Source organism: Manacus vitellinus, unplaced genomic scaffold (assembly GCF_001715985.3).
Source record: "Manacus vitellinus isolate BGI_N305 unplaced genomic scaffold, ASM171598v3 scaffold_31_pilon, whole genome shotgun sequence".
In the NCBI taxonomy this organism is placed as follows: Eukaryota; Metazoa; Chordata; class Aves; order Passeriformes; family Pipridae; genus Manacus; species Manacus vitellinus.
The window spans coordinates 3,590,467-3,615,111 of NW_021940379.1; the positions used below are offsets into that span (position 1 = coordinate 3,590,467).

The following is a 24,645-nucleotide window of genomic DNA, read 5'->3' on the forward strand; positions in this document are numbered from 1 at the left end:
AACAGACAGAGTCACAGTTTTCTGTTAAACCTGTTGTAAATCTGTACATGCAAACACACATTTAGATACACACACAAACAGAGGAATTAGTTGAGGGATTAAAAGAAGTCCTTTCTTCCCAGGAACGTTGGTGATTTGAACTTCATACCATAGCTAAATAAATGGTTTGAGGGGAGTGTGGTTTAGAAGAGTCTGACTCAGCTTCGTGTTGTAAATCTAGTTTTACCACTGCCTTGCTGTGTGATCCTGAGTGGAGCTCTCAGCTTCTCTCAACCATGGTGCCTTTTACTTAAAAAGAGGAATAATAACTGCTCAGTTGCAGGTGAGAGTGGAGAGGAAAAGTTCACACTGAATAATATAAAAGTTCACACTGAACACACAGAGCTGTTGTGAGTGAGAATCTCTGGTGGAGGGCACTACAGAGTGATAATAATTGTATTGTCAATATGCTGTTGGGAAAGATGGTTTAGAGTCACCTAAGGAGCTTTTCTTTAACTAATTTTTGCTAATGTTGCATAGGGTTGGTGGAAGTTTACTGCTCTGGATGTCAAAGACTGGATTATTTGAATTAGCCAATGCTAATCTGTATTAAAAATAGAAGCTCCATAATGCAGAACAACGAAGTTCTCCCAAAATGCACTGGAAGAACATAACTCATTTGTGTTCAAGTACAACATACATTGAAAATCCCACTTCTTCCTGTGTAGATAATTTGGTTTCTGGGGATTTTGGAGAGGAGTCTACATTAAAACCCGGTCTGCTTTCAAGGACTTTGATCAGCGACCACATGTGATTGAGTTCTCCAGTTGTCTAGAAAAGGAGCTGAGGTTGAGCCAATATAGGGTTCAGCTGCTTTTGTATAATTATATTTTCTATTTGGACAGATAGGAGAGTGCCTTCCCATTCCCCAGTCTTCATGAAACATAAAGGTTTTGTGACAGCACATCACTTGGACAGAATATGAAGGATTGTAGATTTAAAGCAGGATTTTGGACTACAGGGATTATCAAATATTGCAGTGCTGCAGGCTGAGATTTATCATCTCCCCAGCCCTAGTTCCTATTTGCCTTTGCTGAAATTCTTTTGAAGGGTGACAGCATTCAAGAACATTAAAATTGTAAGCAGACAAAGTACAGAAGTCAAGATTTCTTATTACAGGAGAAATTGAATAAAAAAATTGGGAAGATTACAGTGGAAACCATGTCATGGTGAAGAAGGACTCAGGTTTCAGTCTTGGGGAGAACTAGCATCCAAACTAGTTTAAATAGGATGTTAGATTTTTTTTTTCCTATTTAAACTTGCTCTTGGATTTCTTTCTGCTACCTCATATCCTTTTATGGTCAGTAGCACTGTACTCATGCATATTTATTAGATTCAGACATATTTTGCAAGTCACCTTCACAACTTATTTTCTTTTCCTGGAAAAACTGGTTGGTTACATACACATTGAATTTGCAAATCTAATCTTTGGTGCATATTAACCCCTATTAGTCTGGTTGCTTAATGTACAGATAAGTTTTCAGGCTTATTTGCAATTTAACTTCCTTCTATATAATAATTACAGCCCATAATTCTGTTTAGATTTCACAATCCAGATTCCCTCACACATGGAAATGACCTGCATATTCAGCATTCTGGGAGAGAAATAGTCCTCCTGTTTGAGAGATCTGCTGTCTGAGAGAGAGCAGGAATTAAGTGTTTGTGCTGTACTCCTTCCTTTCAGGGAGCCACAGGTGGGAGGAGCAGGTTGAGGTACCTGCACATATTTGCTTTGCCTTAAGCTCACAGTGAAGCTGGAGTAGAAGAGGCAGATACTATTTTTCCACCCCAGACTAAGACACATCTCTGAACCTAAGCTAGAAACACTCTGTCTGTTTGCTTGTGGTATTTCCAGACCTGCTGAAGGCCTAGAAAGCTCAGCCACTGACACACACACACAGTTGCTTATTGAGGCAGAGGTTGGTGTGCCAGGGGACAAGTTGTTGGAATAAACACAGCTGTGTTTTTTCCATCACCATGTTCTCATTTACTGTGTCAGTCAGCCACAGATCCTGTCTGTGCAAAGGTAAATACATATCCCAGGGGAATCGCTGGGACTGTAGGATCTGCTCTTGAATTTCATCTTGGATAGTGTTCTCTGATGTTTAAATCAAATAAAGCTGTGGTTATGCCTATTACAGGGAATGGTTAGAGCTTATTAATAGTGAGGAAAACAACCTGCCACGGAATGTACAGTCAACTTTTGCAATCAATTGTGCTTTCAAATTGTTTGCAGTTCTGCCATGACAGCCTTCAAGCTGTGCCCCCAAATTAAGGTTTCAGATGAACTCGTGCAAGTTCCCTGGGAAGACTCTTCCCTTTGAGAAGAAACTTTTTATCTCCAGAAGAGATAGGGAGAAGCTCTTGAACTGATTTTTTTATGTTCCCCTGTAAATGTCAACTCTGGGCAAAGCCACAGCCACAAAATACTACAGTTTAGGGTTTCAGAGGGAACAGTGGCTGTGCTTCCAGAAGAGCCTGAAACACAGACTGCCCACAGGCAGCCAGGCCCAAGGGACTGGGCAGCTCCAGGAAGCAGCTCATGTTCCAGCACTGGAGCAATTCCCACTCCTGCACTGGGGGAAGCACATCTTTACTGCCAGGCTTAGTCTCGCTAATGGGCATCTCTGACCCTGATTTTCACTTCAAAAAGAAGTCATAGTTGGAATGATTTAGAAAAGCAGGATTTTCTCTAAAGTCGCAGGGTTTGTACTGGGCCAGCAGAAATATCTGCATTAGATTAGTGCTGCTGGATCCCCAGTGGTGTGTGGAGCTCCCACCCATCTTCCAAAGCCATAAGAAAACCCTCATGGCTTTAGCACACAGGCAGATCCACTTGTCACACACCAACAGTGCCATAAAAGGACCTGTTCATGCCACCAGATGAGAGGTTCAATGGAAAAGTAGCCTTGAGTTCTTCGGTTGCAGAAGAAAGAATTCATCACCTGTGGCAATGAACAAAGTCAGGCCCTGTTATCAGCTTGGACTGGTGCCACCAGCAGAGACAATCTGCTGTTTCCAATATGTCATTTCAGTTGTTGCTGTTTGGACCTGACCTGGGAATACAATGCTGGGATTATCCTCACAAGAGGCTTGGGGAGCAGGGTTCCCTTTCTGAAATTCACTGTAGTCTTTGCAATAAAACGAATCTTTATGCTCCAGTTCCCTTTTTGCAGCATTGCCTGGGAGGGACACACAGGATACAATCAAATTCTCTTTCCTGGCATCTCCTGTACTAATGAGCATTGTCCTACCAGCCCTTCCTAGGGTGAGTTGGCTTCCCTAGTTCCCAGGTAATCAAATTTGTTTTTTTCCCCCGAGTTTTTCAATTAAGCAGAAATTAATTCCACTTCCACAAACCGGTGGCCACATTCTCCTCCCAGGTACTGATAAAAATGCACAATTAATCACTTGCCTGCCAGCACTGGGTGGAACCCTCAACCTCCTCATACCCACAGCACAAATTTTCATCAAGCAGGAACACATGGCCATTTACTGAAGGGGTGAATTGAGGAGTTCAGAGTGGCACAGAGATTTCCTAAGTGGAGGGAGGGAAGACAAAAAGACATCTTGTTCTTCTTCTGAGGCACAGATTTTTATCATATCACAAAAGCAAGCAGCTGAAAAGATTCCAGTCATGAAGTGCTGTGCTTTGAGAACGGGTTAGACTGCCTGTCCTTCCATGTGAGACTGACTCTGAAGGGGATCTGGGATGAAAACGAGTTATTCAACGGGTTATACCAACTGCTGGGCTCACAGTCATTATCAGATACTGAAGTCTTTTACATACCTTGTTCTCTGCAGGTTCCTCTTGTCATTCCCTGCAAGGGAGCCAGAACACATGTGGGGTGCACCTGCATCCAGCTGCGGTCTCAGATGAACATCACCTTGAAAATCCAGAATACAGAAAACCACCCCCACTACAGGAGCTTGACGTTGAGTGGCAGAGGTAGTATTTTATTCTTTGAGCATCCCTCCTCAAGGACACTAAATTTAGAGTTTGTAAAACATCACTAAATGAAAACAAAACATCGCCAATAACAAAAATGCAAACCCGCTGAAAATGAAAATGCAGCAGCATTCAAGTATCAGAAGACATGAGAGCTAAAGTGCTTGAGAGAATTTCTTAACTATGCAGAGTCTGAAGTCAGTGTTCCCCTAGAAATGCTATTTTTTTTCAACAGTATCTACCTGGCTGCATAGGATTTTTCACTGGTCTATAGCAGGGCAACACTACAAAGCCAGAGCCATTACCCCAAAGGGCTAGGAGTAACACATTTCTTTCTATCCCTCATACTAAAATAAATTATAGTCAAAGAAACACATTATAAAGTTCAGGCAGCTGAAGTTGGACTTCAAGGAAAGTGACTGTACCGATTTCCCATGCAGTGAAGTCGCTAGCACGGCCTGAAGCTGAACAAAGCTTTGGTGGGATTTATAAAGTGCTGTCTTTTAGTGTTTTATGCCTGTCTTCAGCAGTGTTCTTCTCAAACCAGCACCGGGGTTGTGAATTAAAAAAAATTCTGAGATAACAGACCAATTTTCAGTGGATGCTGGAGCCAGACAGACACTGCACAGTGCATACAAATTACATTAAAAAACAAATCGAACCAAAAAACCCCAAACCCCAAAACCTAACCCAGTTATGGTAAAATGTTTCATCCTTAAAAACAAACACCCACCAAGCACCAAGAGCAAATCTGAAAGTAATATCTGCCTCCAGTCCCCTGGCTTGTCCCAGCAAGGATGGATAATACATGATACAAGCTCAGCAGCAATGGTTGGGAGCCTGAGCCTGCAGGCACTCAGTGCAAAACTCTCCCGGCATTCAGCTCCATGGGAGTGATCCAGTTTTTGCCAAAGCCAAAGGGAACTCCCTGAAGACTTCAGCCAACTTTGGATTAGCCCCATAGATTGATAGCGGGAGCAGGACCTTGTTTTACAGTCACCGTTTTTTCTATCCAGCCACAAAAGCCACCCCCTGAAATTCCTGAAGGGGTTTCCAACCTTCCCCTCCACGCATGCATTTAACATCCATTACAGTTAATAGCAGTTACACATGCATATCAATGGGAGAAAAGTCCCAGTCAAGAGGAATTACTGGTTGTAAGAAAAGAAACCCAGTAGAAATTGCTGAGAATTGCTAAAGACCCAGCTCCCTCGGGTTTTCCCTGTTTTCCCAGCTGGCACAGACTGCGCTGCAGGAAGCTCTATGGTGTGTGTCTGGGTCTGTGGTGTGTGTTTGGGTGTGTGACACGTGGGGTGAGGGCACGGTGTGTTCTGCAGGGCACCAACCGCCTCCGTCTCAGCGTCCAGGGAGCGTCCGAGCCTCCGGCCCCTCACTTGTGGGCCGTGCTGTTGTAATCGTCCTGTGCCACGGCAGGCAGGGAATGGTCTATCCTGAACTCTTCCTCCTTGGAAGAATCCCCCCGGGCTGCAGGCTGGCGACTGTCCGTGCCGCCCCCCTCCAGCCCCAGGATCTGTCTCTGGACCAGCTTGGAATAAAGGCCTCCTTCTTCCATCAGCTCCTTGTGCGAGCCCTGCTGCACCACGCGGCCCTTGTCCAGCACAATGATGTTGTGTGCCCTCTCCACAGTGCTCAGCCTGTGAGCGATGACAAGCACCGTGTGGTTCTGCAAGTCGCCGTAAATCGCCTGCTGAATCTGTGGGGAGAAAAGGCGTTAGTGCCTGAGCAGCACTGGCTCTGCTGCGGGAGAACAGCAGCTTTGTGGTCTGTGTTCAGAAACCTCTGGACAGGAGGTTTGCTCTGTGGCCACGCAGAGGACACAGAGCTCCCTGCAGCACTGCCAGAACCAGCGTGTCCATCCCAGCTCCCGGCTGCAGCCCAAAAGGCCGTGTCAGTCCTGCCAGGTGTGCTCTGCACACAGGTCTGGTCCTGCCAGCTGGGTCCTCGTTAGAACTGGGCCCCAGATTTGGAGGCCATGTGGTGCTGGCATGGACTGCAGGAAGCTGATCCCTGGTAAATGCAGCTGTTCAGAAAAGTGAGGCTGTTTCCTCAGCGTATCAAGGCAAAGCAAAAGAGTTCTTTTCCAGCTTACATACAATGGCACTGAAGTCTAAAGGCAGGCAGGCTGGCACTGGGCACATGTCACACTGATACCCCTGGGTAGCCAAAAATCAGCCCTGAGCTGGCATCAGACACCACATACGTCTGAGGACCTGTGAGCAGTTCCAGGTCAGATGCTCATGCTGCCCCACACCATGGGTCAGCAGCACTTGTCCTCCAGGACCGGGAGACACATCCTTAAACCCCAGCCTTGAACAGGCCTTCCCTTGTGTCATTACATCAGTGAGGCCAAACTGCTGCTAGTAGAGCTGTTTGGTTGTCACATCCCAGCCGGATAAACCAGCCCAGTTCACTGGAAGCTCAGGGCCTTTCCTGTACATGTGGCTTCCTTGGTGCCTCGGCTGGGATTTGAGCTTAGGGAGTCCTACTGTCCTTGCTACAGCATCATTTTTTAGGGTCTTCCTCTGTATCCTGTCCTAAAAGGCTGCACAGAGTCTCTATATGCCAATTAACACTTTCCACATTTAAAAAATCAGCAGAGAACCCTGTATCTCATCAAGTTTGTCAGGCATTGGCTGCTGTGAGCATGAGATTATTCCCTTCTTGGTGACTACAACAATGTTGGAAGCAAATTCCTGCTAAGGAATTAGCATCTTACTCAACCCTCTGACTGCACCATGTCAAGACTAAGCTCGTCCACAGGCTGGAAATTGAAGCTACAGTCTTTCCTCCAAACCCAGACTGTCTCTTTGGCCCAAACATCTCAGTCACCCGCTCACCGCGTGTTCGCTCTCTGCATCCAGCGCGCTCGTGGCTTCATCCAGGATTAGGATGGGAGGGGCTCGGATCAAGGCCCTGGCAATTGCCACTCTCTGCTTCTGGCCACCTGACAGCTGAGCCCCTTTCTCACCTGCTTCTGTTGGGTCAAGAGAGAGAAGAAGGGGTCAAAACAAAAACCAAGTTCAGCTGCCAGGCACAGCATCAGGATGGAGCTGTGACGACTTCGGTACCTGTGTGGTAGCCGTCCTGGAGCTCCGTGATGAAGGTGTGTGCGTTGGCCTTCTGGGCAGCCTGAACCACTGACTCGAAGGAGGCTGAAGTTAAGCCATATGAAATATTATCTGCAATGGAGCGGGCAAACAGCACAGGCTCCTGGCTCACCAGGGAGATCTGCAGAAAGGAAGGGAAGAGCAGGGCGTCAGGAGCAGGAGATGCACCGCACGGCATTGGCATTTCTCCCTGTTGAGTAAGGACCAAGATAAAGATATAGAAGAGCCATTAAACCAAGATATAGAAGTGCCTCAATGTGAGGATGCTAATGATGGGGTGCCCAGTTTGCATCACCTGCTGGGAAGTCATTTTGCAGGGAAGAAACTTTGTGCAATGGTGGTATGTTGGCACTTGGGATGGGCTTCCCCCTTCAAGACCCTGCTGTGTTTTTGATCCAGACCTGTCCTTCCTGTCACTGTTTGCTCTTTCCAAAATGGAAAACCAGTTGCTGGGACAAATCAGGCTGGAGAGATCCACTCCCAGGCTCTTGCAGGCCATTAATCCCACTTGGGCCATGCGAATGAGCCCTCTTGAAATTTTTAATCCCAAATTAGCAAGTTGGGGACATAACTGCTGCAATTCATTAATTGCTTAGCAACAGCCTTTCTGTCCTGCCTTACAGCCATTGCAGCTCACTCTCATATTCAATCTGCTTTAGCAAACCCTTGATATTGGAATAAATCAAACCCTCCAAACTATTGCTCAGAACTGGGCAGGAGAAGAGCCAGGGGGACACGGTCATATTTTAATTGACTTCTCCCCATGCCCCTAACACCACACCAGGCTTTCCAAACTGAAAGATTAGCTTGTCTTTTGATTTTCCCTCTGTACGGGCAGGGAATGTAAATTAGTCACACTGACTTTGGCTTTCCAGCCTGTCTCTGATCAATTGTTTTCAGGTTTTCCTGCTGACTGGTGAGGCCATTTGCTCTGGGGGCAAACAAAGGAGGCAGTTACTTGCAGAGATGAAGGCTGATCTGTGCTGACACACAGGCCAGAGCTGAGGGGCCCGGACCCCTCTCCAAGGCAAACCCCCCAGCCCCTCTGGTGCTCCAGCTGCTGCCAGGATCCCAAGAGGTTTAACTCCCCCTGAGCTGAGAATTACTCTAAGATCTTAAAGGTAGAAAGCGCTGGAGGAATGCAAAAACTCTTTTCCCAAACCCAATTTAGATGATAATTAATCCAACAACCAAAAACATATTTCTACTGCATCGGCCAAAAAATATAAAACAAACCATGTTTTTTGTTCTGTTTTTGGAAAGCTTCCCCCTCCCTATGAAACCACTCCATCCCTTTTGCTTCCACCCCCACAAATTATCTGAATTCGCTTCCTGGACCACCTCCAGCCTCCAGCTTTCTGGACACTTCAGTAAGTTGGCAGATCAAATCCAAAGCAACATGCAGCACTGCCATCCATCCCCTCTGAGCACGGGTGTAGCTAAAATACACGTATCAGTCGCTCGTACCACGGAGTGCAGGTACTTGTGATCGTACATGTTAATGGGACGCCCGTCCAGCAGCACCTGCCCGTCTTGCAGAGGGTAGAAGTTCTCCAGGATGTTGACACAGGAGCTCTTCCCACTCCCCGAAGGACCCACCAGTGCCGTCACTTTGCCGGGGTGCAGAGTGAAGGACACATTCTGCAACATGGATGGGAGAGCGTGCTCAGGTCTGGGCTCTTCCCAGGCTCCTGGGGCAGCAGTTTGGGCACTACACTAGAAAAGTAGCCAAAATCTGGCCACGGTGACCCTCTACCTCGGTGATGTGCCACATCAGCCATTTCTCCTGGCTCTGAGGAAGCAAAAAGCCTCCAAATTGCATCAAATTCGCCTGCTGATGTAGCAGGTCCTCTAAAAACTGCAAAGCAAACTAACCTCTTTGCTGCCTCCCTCTTCCCATGATCCCAGCTCCTCTCCCACGGAAACAGTCCGAGGCAGCTTGGCACAGAGCCCCGTACCACGCTGACATGTTTAATGCCTGAGCGGGGAACAAGGGCTTTATTGATAAATCTCATTCCTTGTAAGGAAGGCTGGCCCGAAACACCCGCTGTTCCTTTTAAGCTGTTTTCCAGCATGTGTTGAGCCTGCCTTGACGTATCTCCATCAGGCAGCTGACACTTCCCAAGGGCTGGGGATCAGTTATGGCCGTGGTGGAGAAGCAGCATGTGGTGGGAGTGCGCGGCGCCCGCGGGGCTCACCTGGAGGACCTGCGTCGCCGAGCGAGTGCGGTAGGAAAACGTCACGTTCCTGAACTCCACCTTGCCATCCACGTGATCCGGGGCCAGGGACCCGTCATGCACCATCGTGGGCTTGCGGTCGATGAACTCAAACACCTTCTCAGCAGCTCCCACCCCCTGCATCAGCCCGCTGTACACGGAGCCGATGGACTGGAAGGGAAGGGGCAACAGTGAGACCCATGTGATGGAGAAGTCAGTCAGTGCTACTGGTAAGGAGAAAGGTTGAAGCATTCCCAAGTCTTCTCTCACCTCACACTGACTACAGTCATCAGACGTAGCAAAAGAAAACTCTTCCCCCTCTGCAGGATATGGAGGGGATATATGGGCAATCCAGGGAAAAGGACATCTAAGGGGGTTTTGTGCATGGGTACACTGGGAGGGTAACAGAAGGAAACACATGGGTTGGGAAGAGAAGACGTGTGCTGGGAGATACATGACCCAAACTTCAACAAAATCCTCCCCTCATCTCTCTTTGCTCAAGACCAGCAGCTCCCAAGTGCAATGGCTGAACAGAGTTCACAGACCAGCCCCCAGAGGGTTCTGCTCCTTCCCCAGCACACGTCTCAAGTGCAGAGCAGCTCCAGGCTAGGCTCTTCTAGACAAGTGCCTGGCAGCTGGTAAGGCTGGAATATGGTCCTAGGGGATTCACCATCACCGTCTCCCAACTACAACTTCTGCATGCTGACACTGGCTTCCCTGGAATAAAACCCACATTGGAAATTTCAATATTAAACCCAGAGCTGCAGAACAGTTTGTACTGCAACTGCCCCTCCCATCAGGAGGGGGAAAAAAAACCCAGACCACATGAAATCCACACCAAAGCCACAGCCTGACAGCACCTCCAGAGCCTGCAGGCATCCAAACAGATGGTGAGAGCTGGGTGAGCTGCCTCCAGCTCTGCTCTGCCCCTACACAGAGGCTGAAGCACCACCAAAACCACTCTTGGCTGTGAGGAAACCTCAACTGGATCATTTCTGCCTGGATTAGCTAAGCTTACGCCTCTGTGAGGGGAAGGCAGCCCTGGGTGGGCTCTACCATCCCACCCACAGTCCCATCTTGCTAAAGCTCTGCCAGTGCAGCAGCTTGCAGCCTATTCCAGGGACAGGGAAAAAAAAGTAATATAATTAAGTTTTTAATGAAGCCTGAAATATAACAGGCAGCTTTGTAATCCCTGCATCCTTCATGCCAGGAAATGGGGTTGGGAGGCAGCCAGGACTCTGCCCTTCAGCAGGGCCAGCCTGACCCCTCTGATCCCAGCTGCCTTTTTGGGGGACAAGCTGCTTCAGAAACATTAAGGTTGTGAGGCCACAGCAGGAGAGGAATGGGGAGCAAAGGGGAGAATCCCCACTCTGGTGATGCCAGAGCACCAAGGAAATGTGTCACAGGTCTGGATCTAGACCTGCAACTGCCCTGGGACCTTCTGAGACAAACATCAGCTTGACATGGAGTAGCCCAGAGGGTGGTAAGGCCCTGGTACAGGTTGCCCAGAGAAGCTGTGGCTGCCCCATCCCTCCAAGTGTTCAAGGCCAGGTTGGACAGGGTTTGGAGCAACCTGGGATAGTAGAAGGTGTCCCTGCCTGTGGCAGGGAGTTTGTAATTAGATGAGCTTTAGGGTCCCTTCCAACCCAAACCATTCCATGATTCTGTGATAAAACAGACTCACCTCCATGCAATCTCCCAAGACAAACTCGTAAATGATGAAGGATATCAGGTTTCCACTTGTCATTTGCCCTGAGATCACGAGGTGCCCGCCGTAGTAAAGGATGCTGACCTGGACCACCAGGAGGGTCAGCTGAAAGCAAGAAAACACCTCCAAATCAGCAGGGACAACTGATATTTTGGTGTGTTTGTAATTACTCACACAACAGCCCACGATTCACATGCTAACATTTATTCTTTGAGCCCTGAGCTGAGGATCCCTGACAGCACAGCTGACAACCCTAAGCAGTGAGTATGTATATGAGAAGGGAGAAACAACTCAAGTACATGGGCTGATTTAGGGAGCTGGGCTGGCATCTTTCAGCAAAACAGAAGTCCAGAGGGATAACAGCCAAGGAGGAAGAATTTATCTGAAATAACAGAGTATCTCATGAACTTCTCTCTTGGACTAAGGTCCTCAAGGATAATAATCAACGCTCAAATTATCCAAGGAATGCACTCACCTCACCGCTAAAATAAACCTTCTCTTATATGAGCATGACACACTTTAATTTAGAACACAAAACCAAGCCAAGAGTTAATGCAGAATATCCTCCTTGTGTGTACAAGTCCCTGAAGGATAACCTCAGCTCTCATCTGAAATCAGTGGGGGGGTTCCACCTACTCTAGAAGGGAGACAGATGAGCTCTCATATGACAAATACCAGCCCCTGCTTTTATTCAGTTGGTTTTGTTCCATCTGCCCGGGTGCTCCGAAAAGCAGCGATGCCCTGGTGCCCTGTGTGACATTTGCAGCACAGGCTGTAAATTCACACAGATAAAAATACTGGGGAAAAAAAATTCCTTTCTCCATGAGGTGACCTTAGGATCCTGTGTTCCCTCCAAGAAAGACTTTACCAGGGCTGTGCTAAATCCATCAGCTTCTTTCTATGTGAGCCCTGCAGCAGCAGTTTTTGAGGGGTTTTGCTGCCTTAGCCTTGTCAGGATCTGTGCTGACCCAGTTCACACTCTGGCTTCACCTGGAGCCCAGAAACAATGCCAATAATACTCCAATTTTGCTTCCAGACTTGGGAAGCCATAAAGCCTCCCACAGCTGCACGAAAGCACCATAACTCACAAACCCATCACCAGAGACTACTTCCATCCTTGAATGTGCAGAGATAAGGGCAGCCTCACACGGGGATTTTGCACAGCCTTAGTTACTAACAGCCAGTGCAGGAGAAGTCCCAAACCATCTGGTCTTGAATGGTGAAAAAGCATTTTGTAGGGAAAAAAAAAGCCCAAAGCCAAAGCCCAGCAGCCTCCCCCTGCCACCACCCACACGTGGAGAAGCTCCGATCCCGAGCAGGAGCTCAACCAACGCGGCGGCTGTTCCAGCCGGAGCCCCGGGGATGAGCTGGCACAGGAACGCAATGCAGCACCACCGAGCCACGGGCTTTTCCATGACCTTGAGCACTTTATCAATTATATTCCCATTTCCAGGAGAAAACAGGCAGGTCGGTGGAACGACACAACGCTGCCCCGAGGTGGGAGGGGATATAATTTTTTGATGTGTGAAAATAATAGTAACAAAGAGACAGAGGATCGCTGGAGGTGGATCCCTGAAAGCGGAGGAGAACCACGTGCACGTGCCACGTGCATTTTGGGATCTGAAGCAACTCTCCTGCCCATCCCAAGGCCCATGAAGGGAACACCTACCCCGCTGGACCAGACGTAGTAGGTGTAAGCCAAGGCCTCCCTCTTGTTGAGCTTGTAAACCTGCTGCAGCTTCTGCCAGTACACGTTCGCCTCCGTCTCCTCGTTGGCGAAACTGCGGACGGTCTTCATGGCAGAGATGGTCTCCTCGGCCGTGTTGTTGGCCTTGGCCAGGGCACTCTGCACATCCTTGGAGAGCTTCTGCAGGGAGCAAGGGGAGGCAGAGGGGGCTCAGCAGGTGCCAGGATGCCCATGACAAATCCCCCTGCTTGCCCCAGGCTCTGCTGGGCTCGGGAAAAGGTAGCACAGTGACATTTTTCAAGGCCATGGGCAAGAAGGCTGAGCACTGGGATATATCCCACACTTCAGGACAACCTGGAATGTGTCAGGAGGAGAGCAGATTCGTTGTGCTCTCCCCAAGGCATCTGGGCTGCGGGAGGTAAAGTGCCATGTCCAGGGCCACTTGGGAAGCCTGGCAGAGCTGCTGCTCCCAGTGTCCTGAAGGGCTCTGGCCCAGGAACTCTTCCAAGGAGTTTCCAAGTCAGGGACAGGTCTGGAGACCTCATATCCACTCCTCCCACAAGTGCTGGTCCTACGGAAGGGGCCATGCCTGGGTGAGGCAGTACCTGAGGACTCTGTTTTGGCAGTACCTGCGCACAGTGGAAAACACCGACAGCTGACACAGGGAGCAGCAGTGCAGGACTCACATGGTCCATGGGACGTGGCATTGGCCAAGGGGGACAGTTCTTGGCCCACACCAGTCCCAGGCAGAGGGAGGGAGCTCAGCACTGCATTAACTCCCACCAAGTCACTCCAAAAAGAAAGGAGAGGTTGCACGAGGATAGGCAGGTGCACACAGGACATCCTACAGCCAAGCCCCCTCTCCTGTCAGATCTGAGATGCTTCCACTCCTGAGTATGAAGCAAGGTAAGAGCCCAGGCTATGCCTGTCTGCCCACACAAATTTAATGCTGCCTTCCTGCTCCCACTGCTGGCAGCAAAGCACTCCAGCATCACTCCCACCAGCTCCAAATCCACCCACAGCCTCCATGACAGCCTCACAGTGGGGAACAGCCCAGCGTTGTGACACACCATGGCAATGCCAGCTGCTCCTGCCTACCTGGTAGTACTTCCCATAGACATCAGACACCAGCATGATGATGGGGAAGCCCATGAAGGTGACGAGTGAGAGCTTCCAGGAGAGGCTGAACATGAAGAAGATCACCCCCGTGGCCTTCACCACGTTGCGCAGGAAGATGTTGATGTTCTGGGAGACCAGGTCGCTCACGATGGTCGTGTCCGACGTCAGGCGGGAGATGACGTCCCCTGCAGCAGCAAGGGGTTGGGGAAAGGGGAGAGAGGGGACGTGTCATCACCGCAGGTCACTGCCTCACTGTGTCCCACGTCCCCTGCCAGGGGCCAGATGGAGCTCCCCATTCAATTGGCCCCTCACTGGGGGTCTGAAGGTTGGCACAGAAGGGGAGCAACCCTCCACCGCTGTGGATGCGAAGCAGAACACAGGAGCTGCATGCACAGGGGACAGGAAATGCACCTGAATGCACATCCCTGGGTCACCAAGGATGGCTGCAGGACAGCAACGGGGACTTTGGCTGCACCCTGTGCTGGAGAGCACCCTGTGGGCAGGCAGATGGGCAGCAGGTCATCCTGCCCTCTTGGTGGGACCAGCCAGGGCCAGGCTCAGGGTGCCCTGTGGAGCACGATGGGGCTTTGGAAATGGCTGTTTGGATTTAGCCATGTGCCCCACAGCCTGGAGCTGACCCAAGGGACCTGAGGATATGGGTCCAGCTACTAAGGGGTGAAGCTCTGGTGATGCCCTTTGGTGGAGCTGAGTGTTACAGCCAGCCTGAGTTCCTAAATACTTGGCCTGTGTTTGAGTCCAGCTGAATTCCCATGCTTTTGTGCAAGTCCAGGGTTACCCATATCCCACTTACAATAACATCTCTGCTGTCCTCAGCTACCAAGGCACTTTGCAGTCACTGCTAAATATGGCAACAGCCTCAAAACTAAAAATACCGCTGAGGTAAAATTAAATGTGTGAAAGTTACAGTGGGCTGGGACCACACCAGAGTGGCATGGCCTGGGACAGCACTGAACTTCGAGCAGGGAAAGCAACAAGCACACCCAGCAAGCTTCACACATCCCCAAGGTTTTCGGTGCCTGGAGCAGAGTTAGAGAGTGGCTGACTAGGAGAGACTGACTGAGGTACAGGAGGAGGAAAGTAGGTGTTTTGGGGACGACTGGAGATGAGCACGTCAGCCCCAGGACTGCTGGATATCAGGCTGATCGTGGCAATGGGATATCCCCAGGGTGCTGGGCAATCCTGTCCCAGCCCCACAGTGGGAAGCAACCAAAAGGGAAGAGCTTTCTGCCTCTATTTCTAAACACGAGCACTGAGGTGCTGCCTCTGGCTGCCCATGATCTGCTGCACACGGGTTGGGCAAGCCAAGGGCAAAAATTCCAGGACGGAATAGAGGGGTTAGAGCAAATCCAGAGGGGAGAGAGGAACCAACCTGTGCGATTCTCATCAAAGAAACTCATCTCCTGAGACACCAGCGACCTGAAGAGGCAGTTGCGAAGGCGGATGTTCAGCCTTGCAAATATGAGCGTGAAAACGCCGCCCCGGATACCTGCGGCAAATGAGCTAATTGCAGATAAGAAACGTTATAGACCAGTGGACACGAGACTGCTCTCAGCAACACACACGCCCCCACGCCAGGCCAAGGGCTTGGGCAGTGCTGTGCTGGCACCACTTGGCACCTGGGGAAGCCACAGCTAAACCAGCCCACACCCCTCCTGGGTGCCACCAGCACAGCGATGGCTGGTCCTAACCCTGGGAGTGACGAGCTCTGGGAGGGAACACAGCGCTGCCGGGACAGCATTCCCCAGTGTGAAGTGAGATAACACACAGGTACCCCTGAAATGCCAGGCAGTGGGAGGACTGTAGGAAAATTTATTTCCAAAGTGGAGAACACTGGACTTAGAAAATGTTAATCTTAATGGTATTTCGAACACCAGGTCCTGGGGAAAGACATGACCTCTGTTCTTCTCAGGGCTTTTACCATCCCTGGCCCCCCCTCTGTGGGGCCTTCACACACCTCTGCAAAGACTTATCTTTTTCTCATACCAGAGAGAGTTTCTCTGGAATGTAGGAGGAGAAAACAGCTAAAACTGCCTCAAGGGAAAGATGCCTCTTCCAGGCAGGAAAGCTTTCTTAAGCAAAAAACCCTAATCTTCTCATAGTAAAATCTTCCAGAAGGGTCTTCTACTCTTACACTTGGGGAATTCATTCCCTGTTCTCTCTGTCTGTTCCTGCTCCCCCACCACCAGCAGATGGACAGGAAGAGCTACACAAAGGCCTTGTGACTGTCACCACGGCCTCTCTGCGCCGTGACAGTGCAGACACATCGAAGTGCACCCCTGGGGTCTGGTAGCAGCGTGGTGGAGTGGCTGCCTGTGCCTACCACCACCACAAGCTCCTGTGGGAAAACCCCAAACTCCTCCTTGTCATGGTCAGACCCAGCCCCTGCGATTACCTTCCTATGGCGAGCAGCGACATGACCAGCACTGCCGTGGAGAACCGGTCCATGCTCTTCTGCACCACGATGCCGTCGATGGCCAGCCCCGTGTAATAGGGCAGGAAGGTCTCTCCTGCCAGACAAGCACAGGACATGGAGATTCAGCCCCACTGCAGCACAGGACTGGCACAGGACCTGTATTCCCAACTCTCACAACCCCATCCCCATGATGGAGATATCAGTCATCACATGAGATGTCTCAGGAGGTGCAGCCCTTAATGGCACGTGGGGATGTTGCACTCTCAGTGTATTTTATCCCCTATAGCATTTTTTTGCCCCACTGCATATTTTATCCAGCCCGTGCAGGATGTGGCCACCCAGGAGCCCCAAAAAAGCAATCCTGGGGTGCTTCCAAGACACAGCACCATGGTTCCTTCCCTCCTGGTGAGCATGGGAGCACACCATGGCCCCCCTGGGTCCCTTCACTCACCCAGCGCGGCCACGACGAGGAAGAAGGAGGCGACACCCAGGAAGAAGGCATCCGGCTTGGTGTAGGACAGCAGCTTATGGATGGTGGGACCGGCTGCCTCCTCCCGCTTGTCCCTCGGGACACCCCCATCACAGCTCTCCTCCACCTCGGCGCGGGACTCGGAGCCGGGCCCCAGCGCCTCGCGGGATGAGGTGACACAGGCCAGCAGCTGCCACAGCCCGAAGGTGGCCGCCAGCGCCACGTAGGTCCAGGCAAAGAGCCCCCAGAACCAGGGGTCCCGGATGGTCTTTCGCACCTCCGAGTAGAGCAGCAGCTTCACCATCATGTAGATGCCCATGAGGAGGCAGACAACGGCGATGAAGGTCCGTGACGCCTTGAGGCGCCGGGGGCCATAGGCAGTGTTGGTGGCCACGCCGATGGCGGCCCCCAGGAGCACACAGCTGCGGTACAGGCAGCCCCCCCAGATGTCCAGCAGCGAGTTGAAGATGTTGAAGTGTCGCAGGTCCTGCAGGACGTTCCGGCCTCCCTGGCCGTGGGTGTAGAGCAGGGTGGTGACCGCCACGTCGGCCCCGCTGAGTGCCAGCGTGCTGGCCACCGCCTTCCAGGCGCGCATCCTCGGCACCGGGACGGGGGGGCACCCGGGTGGGGGGCAGCCCTAGCACAGGAAGGATGTGGGCATGTCGGCCTCTGCTGTGGGGAGAGAATAGTGGGATGGGGTTGTTACCCCAGAGAGGTGATGAGGAAAGGGCAGCAGGATGGGGGGACAACCGTGCCAGCTCCCCACCCGCCCATCTTGACCCCAGACACCTCTAATCTGTTCCTTCCTCCCCTTCCCTGCTGCAGACACTCCAAGGTATTTCATAAAGTGAGCAGTACAAACCAAGACAAACTTCCCTCCCAGATGCCTTCACCCATCCTGGATCCCAAAGCAGAAATCTGCACTTCTCAGTGGGAATATTTGTCCCTGTTTGCTGTGGTGGCTGCAGGGCCAGCCGGGCGGTCCCCAGCAGTCGGGTGCTGCCATGCCATCTGTGCAACCCACGTGTTCTGCGCTACGGAGCCGGGTAGGTGTTAAACTCCGATATCCATGATCCCAGAGTCCCTCCCCACCCTTCCCGGGACAAAGCTGAAAGTGAGCAATCAAAACCGCAGGAAAGCAGAAGGAAGAGCAGCTCAGCTTTGTAATGGATTCCCCTGATCAAAACCTGAATAAACCACAGATACAGCAGCTTGCCACACCTTCTAGTCCCCAGCCCCCTTTGGATATTAACTCAGGGTAGCCCATGAAACCCACTGTACAGTTCGGGTGCAGTTCAGTGACACAACAAAAAACCCAAGAGGAAATTAAAAAGGGGTTGGAATTCCACAGCTGCATCCTGTGGGAGAGGAAGGCTCTGGGGCGGGACGCTGCCTTTGCTGCCGCCCGGGGGGTCTGTCCAGCAGCAGCGACGGTGGGGCAGGGCCTGAACGGACACTGCAAAGAGCGAAAAGCTCGACTTGCTCTAAGCCCTCTAAGAACAGGGAGCGTCTCACCTGCTCCGGTGCCATGCCCAGAGGTGCCACGCGTTGGCACGAGGGAGGTACCTGACCCTCAGATTTGTGCTGGGTAAGCAGCTCATGACGGTGCACAGTGCGGAAGGCCCGGTACAGGGGGGTGCCATGTACCGGCCACGCTCCGCCCTGTGTGACCGCAGCCCCCCAAAAACCAAACCTCGGGGAGAAGGGCAGCCCTTGGCGCTGGACGAGCAGCGCCCTTGGCCGAGAGCGGCTCGGTGGGCGGGCAAGTGGGACGAAAAGCTAAAGAGTGGAGGAAAACGGGGCAGAGGCTGCAATCTCGGGAAAGCACGGGGGTTTGTGGGGTGGGTAGGGAAGGAAGGATGGAGGGGATGCCAGGGAGGAGCAGGACACGCTTCCCAGGGTGCTCGCTGCTGCCATCCGCTGCAAAGCTGCGCGGATCCGGCCCGCTGGAGCAGGAGGAGGAGAAGGAAGAGGAGGAGGTGGCCACCGCAGCTCTCCACCACCCGCAGCCGCGTCCCAAGATCCCGAGCTGGAGCCGGCCAAGGTCCCCGGCCGCACCCCGGCTTCCCCCCGCAGGAGATGCTCCCACGGGAGAGGGGGGACACGCCTGGGAAGGGCCGTGCCCGCCATCCCACGGACACGCACACACGGCTCCCCCCTTTCAGCGCAGGGGCAGCTCAGCCCCGGCGCGGCCAGACGGGTCTTACCGGCGGGGGGATCAGCGGGATCAGTGGGATCAGCTCGGTCGGACCCGGCGCCGCCGCGTCCCGGGAACAAGGTCGGTGGGGGGCGTGGCCTTGGCGGTGGCCGCGCCCACGAGGCCCCGCCCCCTCCTGCGGCGCGGCCCCGGCCCCGCCCACGGATCCACCGAGCAGGGAGAGCCCCAAAATTGGGGGATCGGGTCCCCCCACCACGGCCCTGCACGGGTAAACCTTGCCCCGACACAACAAGGGCAACCCCAGAATTCCCCCCACCTCCAGAGAAGGGCTTTTTTTTCCTCCCCAAAAATATATACATTTTAAAATTTTAATATGATTTTATTGGTTTTATCTCATTTCTGCAGCAGAGAGGGGAAAATACAACACACGACCTGGCTTTAAAAGCAACCAGGACAAAGGGTCAAGATCATGTTTTAAATTAATTCTTAAATAGGGGCTCGACAGGGGTTTAATTAACCCTTAAATAGAGGCTCATCAGGGGTTTAATTAACCCTAAATAGGGGCTTGACAGGGGTTTAATTAACCCCTAACACAGAGGGATCCAGTTTCAAGAAATCCAGCTTATAAATTATTTCACAATTAAAACCAAGAAATCCAGCTTGTAAATTATTTTTCCCCTTCATCTCCCACTCTAGCTCTGGAAGGATGGAAGTGCTCCTCCCTGGGCAGCAACTGTGCATCCAGGTGGGCTATACAGGTGACAGAGGGGCAGGGTGGTGTCATTATCCCAAACTTCCCTTGTGTTTTTGGAGTGCTGGGCTTAAAAACACCCCTATAACCTTCACTAGCACAGAACAGACTTCAGGATTCCTGGAGTTCACTCCGTTTCTGGAGAGGTTACAAAGGAAACCTGCCTGGATAACCAAAAATATAAATATCACTTTTTACTGTTGGTTTTATTTCTGCTAATAAATGCTTAAAACTAAAAAAAAAAAAAAAAAGCTCACTTCATGCCCTTCCCACATCCCCTGGGAACACAGTCAGACCAGAAGTGACTCTTCCAGCTCAGGCTGACAGTGGGGATGACACTTTTAAGCTCTAGGAAACACTGTCCGTGGCTAAGCTGGGTCTGGTTTCTGATTCTCTTCCCATGTGCACCCAGATCACTCCCAGGCTTTGGTGCAATTACTCCCAAAGGGCAACTTCCAAGCCACAGTCAAGGTGGAGCTTTTTGGCAGGACCGAGTCTCTCTCTGCCAAACCTAAACGAGGATGGTGCCACCTCCCTCGGTCGGAGGGATGGCCCAAGGGCAAACCTTGGGAAGGGACTGAACAGACACCCTTGTCTGAACTTTCCCCTTCCTCTCTCCCAGGACAGAGCAGGCATGTCTGCACCCTGCATTCCCAGGCACCACAAACCTGGGGACAGTCCGTGCTGTCCCCGGCGCCGCAGGACCCCCGAAGAGCCCCCGGGACTAACTGGTTTTCTTCCCGCTGGACAAGCTCTGCTCAGGGGGCAGGACTGTCTCGATCTGGAACGACACAAACTGGCCCTTCTTCAGTTTCTTCAGGGAGCTGGCAGCGCTGCCCCCAAACATGTTGTCCTCCACTTTGAAGGCAAGAGAGGGCAGGCCCCGACTTTTCCTCTTTATGCTCTTCCGCTCCCGGTTGTAGGCCGTGGTCATGTTGGCAATCACCTGGAAAGAGGATTGCACAGGTTGGGCTTTGAGGTGTCACACAAAATCAGCTCAACTCTGTCTCACACAGCTTGGTGAATAAAAGAATTGCAGAGTTGGAAGGGACCTCTGGAGATCGTCCAGTCCAACCCCCCTGCCAAGGCAGGGTCACCTGGAGCACGTGACACAGGAACATGTCCAGGTGGGTGTGGGATGTCTCCAAAGAGGGAGACTCCATGACCTCCCCAGTTAGTTCCAGTGCTCTGCCACCCTCCATGGAAAGTTCTTCCTCGGGTTGAGGTGGAACTTATGTTTTAGTTTATGGCCATTGCTCATTTTCCTGTCACTGGCACCACTGAAAACGTCTGGCACCATCCTCTGACACCTCTTGGAGATGTTTGCTTGGATTGATGAGATCCCCTCTCAGTCCTCTCTTCTCTAGACTAACCAGGCCCAGTTCCCACAGTCTCTCCTCATCAGAGATGCTCAGAGTGAGTGAGAGCCAGTGCAGAGCTCTGCTGGGCCAGCTGAGGCTGTGCCACAGCTGGATACACCCAGGGGCAAGGGAGGGACTGAGCAAGACCTTTCCAGCCTTGTTCTCACCAACCCCAAACCAGCAGGAGACCTCACGTTAAACAGTTGCAATTCCACGGCCGTGCTCAGGGGAGCCGCTAGTTCTCCATCAGTAGAGGGCAGAAGGGGATCTAGGTTGGAGTGCCACAGAGCCACAGGGAACTTTATCACCTTCCCTCAGTGACAGCCCCAATCCCGGCCTGGCTGCAGGTGAGTCACTGACCCCCAACAGTTCCCTCATGGACAGGACAGAGCTCTCCCTGCCCTGTGCCACAATGTGCATCTCCATTTCACAAGGGAGCCAAGCTAGTGAGCCTGAGCTGCCAAAGGGATCAGCTGGGAATGGATCCCACATATTCAGCTCCCAGGCCTCTTCCCTCCTGCCCCATATTACTCCTGTTATTCCCTGGCAAGAAGAATCACAGTCCAGGTAATTCACAGAGAACCACATAACCCTGCCTGAGTGTAAGAAATGACTGAGCAAACAAAGCACTTGAGCCCTGCCTGTGATTTTTTGGCACACAGCTCACCAAGCCCTTTACAGGGGACACTGAGGTAATTTTTTAAGTTAGGAAACCAAGAAACAGAGAGACTAAACAAGCTGTCCAAGGTCACTCAGCATGTCAGAGACAGTCAGGAAGTGAATGGTGACCTTGTTTCTCCTTGCCCACTGGCCCACTAGTCCTCATGGCAGCCCCAAACTCCTCCCATTTTGAGGCAGGGTTTCTTTTAACCTTTGTAATTACACAGCGTGTCCCTGAAGGCTCCTTGTCCCTGCCTGAGGAGGGACTCTCTTGGCTGATTTGAGATGCATATTACAAGGCAGAGGGCTGGGCAGGCTGGAACACAGCTCTTGATGGGGAAAGCCAGTCCCTCGTCTTTCATCACCCACCTCTGAGCAGCAACACCACCAGCTTCCCTGTGGTGCTGCCTCAGAGGGTCCAGCTCTGCTCCTGCTGCCCTTGGACCACATCGAGGTGCCACCTGCCACCTCTCCTCTCAGGCCTGCCCTGGACTTGGCCGCAAAATGATTTCAAGGCACCACAAAACTTACAATTTCTTTCACCATGTTCTGCTGCTCCTGCACCGTGGCTGTGAAGGGTGGGAGGCCGTCGGCTTTACCAGACCCCTGCTCTTTAGAGTCCTTGACAAAATCCACCTGCAAGGTACAGATCTGGGTGTTACTCTGTAACCACGCCAGTGACAAGACTGCCAGACTCTCCTGGGCCGAGCAGTTACCTCTGAGGACAGGCACACGTATCTGTTGAACATGAGGAAGAAGGGGCTGTACTTGGTGGCCGAGTTGACCGAGGTGCGGAAATGGAAGAGCACGGGGTCCAGGTGGGCATCCCACTCACTGGGCTTCTCATTCACCATGTTGCAGATGGAGGACCTGAGCACCTCAGCACTGGGGTCATCCAGGCTGTCAGTGGGGTCTGCAGGGGTGAGGACCTGTGAGATGTTCCAGTGCTCGCACAGCTGCCGGCTGACCTGCAAAGGCAGGGCCAGGCCCGCCGGAGAACACAGCCCATCAGCACCACAGCAGCCTCCACAGCCCCCACGGCCCCCTCCCCATGCCAGGGGATGCTGCGCAGCACAAACAGCTCTCCAGAAAATTTAGAGCCAGAGAAAAGGTTTTGCAACGACTGTTCCTACACCTGAAGCTTTCCACAGCACTGTGAAGCTGGGTTAATCTCAGGGTAGGGCAGGATTTCATGCACATGGTCTCACAGGACCTTTCCTTTTCAGCAGAGAGGCTGGAGGTCTTGCACCACAGAACCACTGCCTTAAATCCCTGCCAGGGTGAAAATCACCTGGCAAATCACCTCCCACTCCCAACAGGGCAGGGACAAGGATAAGGCACCATCAGCTCCTCACCCCCACTACATGGCACATTGCAACTCTGCCTTCAGGACCTGCTGCCCAAAAAACCTGCTGCAGGTCATGTGGCTTTTCCCTGAACCACCCAGCCCCTGACCTACCTCCTCACAGAAGTCCCAGCTCTGACTGGTGTAAATGTTCTTGGATGCACCAAACCTGAAGAAGAAGAGGACACACAACTGGTTTTATTCCATCAGCTGAGGCAGAGCCAGAGGATTTTGCTCTTCATGGATGCAAATGGGATATGAAAGGGACAGAGACCCTCCAGTGGGGCTGGTGCTAATGAGGCTGGCATGACCCCACTTCCCCACGAGCAGAAAGGGGTCTGCTGGCTCCATCTGTTCCAAACCAGCCAAGCCTGTTTGCCTTTGAATGATAGGGCAGCAGGAGAAGCAAGAGAAGTTTCTTGCTCTGAATGCAAATCTCCACTGGCCCCGTGAGTTTTCCACAAGGACAATGTCACGTGGTGGCATGTGCCATGTGAATGCAAAATGAACACTTTCCAGGAGGGATGAGGGAATGGCTTTAAAGCTCCTGCAGAGAACTGGGGCACAGCTCTCCTGGCCTTGGGGCTACTCAGAGAGCCAATTCTGCTTCTTTCTCCCCTCCCTGTAACGAGGATAACAGGCTCTCCTATAAAGAGCAACTGAGAGGCACTGCATGGTCTCTCCTGTAGAAGGAGGAGTTCCTGCTCTCGTGGGGAAACATCTTGAGGACACTGAGTATTTTTTCAACACAGCTCCCAGCGCTCCCCATCTCACTGCAGAAGTGCAATGTAACCAACAACAGAGGAGCCCACCTGTAAAAAATGGTAGCCAGGGCTTTAGCCACGGATAAGGGATCTTTCTTCTGCAGAGGAGCAGCCTCCACCCACTTGGTGAAGTAGTCAGTCACAAGGAGGACGTGTGTGTTGCTCTGACTTGTCTCGGGAAAAGGACCTGCGCAAACAACCATCCAAAAAATCAATGTGATGCCGTAATATCACCCAAACGGGCACAGTCAAAAACCCAGCCCAGCAAAACCGCTGCTGCAAAACCCACCACAACTCCCTTCTGCAATGTCATCTGGCCAGAACATTTGGGTGACCTTTGTCAGCAAAAATACACCCATCAGAGCTTCAGTTCTGGGAAGTAACACACGCCCACAGCTCCCATTGTGTGTGGGGAGGGAGCCGAGCCAAGCACAGGGATCAGGTTGCACCCTGGCCTCCTTGGCACTTCCCCACCGGCAGCTCTCACTCCCGGCGTGTGGCAGCAGGTCTGCCACGCTCCTGGAGCCCTGGAGAGCCCGCCAGCCACACACACTCACCATGAATGTCTAATCCCAGCACTTCCCAGGGAGATTCCACCCTGACGGGCCGCGCTTTCCGCGACACGTTCTTGTTGTGCTCGGCGTTCTGGCAGGTCTCACACATTTTGATCTGGAAAGGGAAAAGGCAGATCAAAAGGCTTGGGAATATGCTGATGGATTCTGTCAGACTCAGACTGCACGGATTATGAAGGGGTGAGACAGACAGCAGGGCTGAGCAGCTTCCCTCTACCCAATGAAAACAGCGAGGCACAGGAGAAAGAGGACGAAACACAACAGGCTGACACATCTCACCTCTCC

General features: G+C 51.9%; 1 protein-coding gene across 1 annotated transcript; it reads right to left on the reverse strand.

Moving 5' to 3' along the window:
* Window positions 1-3,975: 3,975 nt before the first annotated feature.
* ABCB9 (ATP binding cassette subfamily B member 9) lies at window positions 3,976-17,344 on the reverse strand. The gene is made up of 11 exons (XM_029961136.1): window positions 16,732-17,344; window positions 16,260-16,374; window positions 15,237-15,367; window positions 13,826-14,031; window positions 12,710-12,907; window positions 11,017-11,145; window positions 9,315-9,503; window positions 8,584-8,757; window positions 7,078-7,237; window positions 6,847-6,983; window positions 3,976-5,702 (listed from the first exon to the last, which is right to left on the reverse strand). The coding sequence occupies exons 1-11, from the start codon at window positions 17,342-17,344 to the stop codon at window positions 5,379-5,381; spliced, it is 2,376 nt and encodes a 791-aa protein (XP_029816996.1). The 3' UTR covers window positions 3,976-5,378.
* Window positions 17,345-24,645: the final 7,301 nt, after the last annotated feature.

Excerpts from the sequence above, each read along its gene's own strand:
- ABCB9 (XM_029961136.1), bottom strand. The coding sequence starts at position 17,344 with ATGCGCGCCTGGAAGGCGGTGGCCAGCACGCTGGCACTCAGCGGGGCC. Across the intron at positions 12,908-13,825 it reads TCTATGGGAAGTACTACCAG|AAGCTCTCCAAGGATGTGCA; the intron begins GTAGGCAGGAGC and ends TGCTCCCTGCAG. Across the intron at positions 6,984-7,077 it reads CCAGGACGGCTACCACACAG|AAGCAGGTGAGAAAGGGGCT; the intron begins GTACCGAAGTCG and ends TTGACCCAACAG.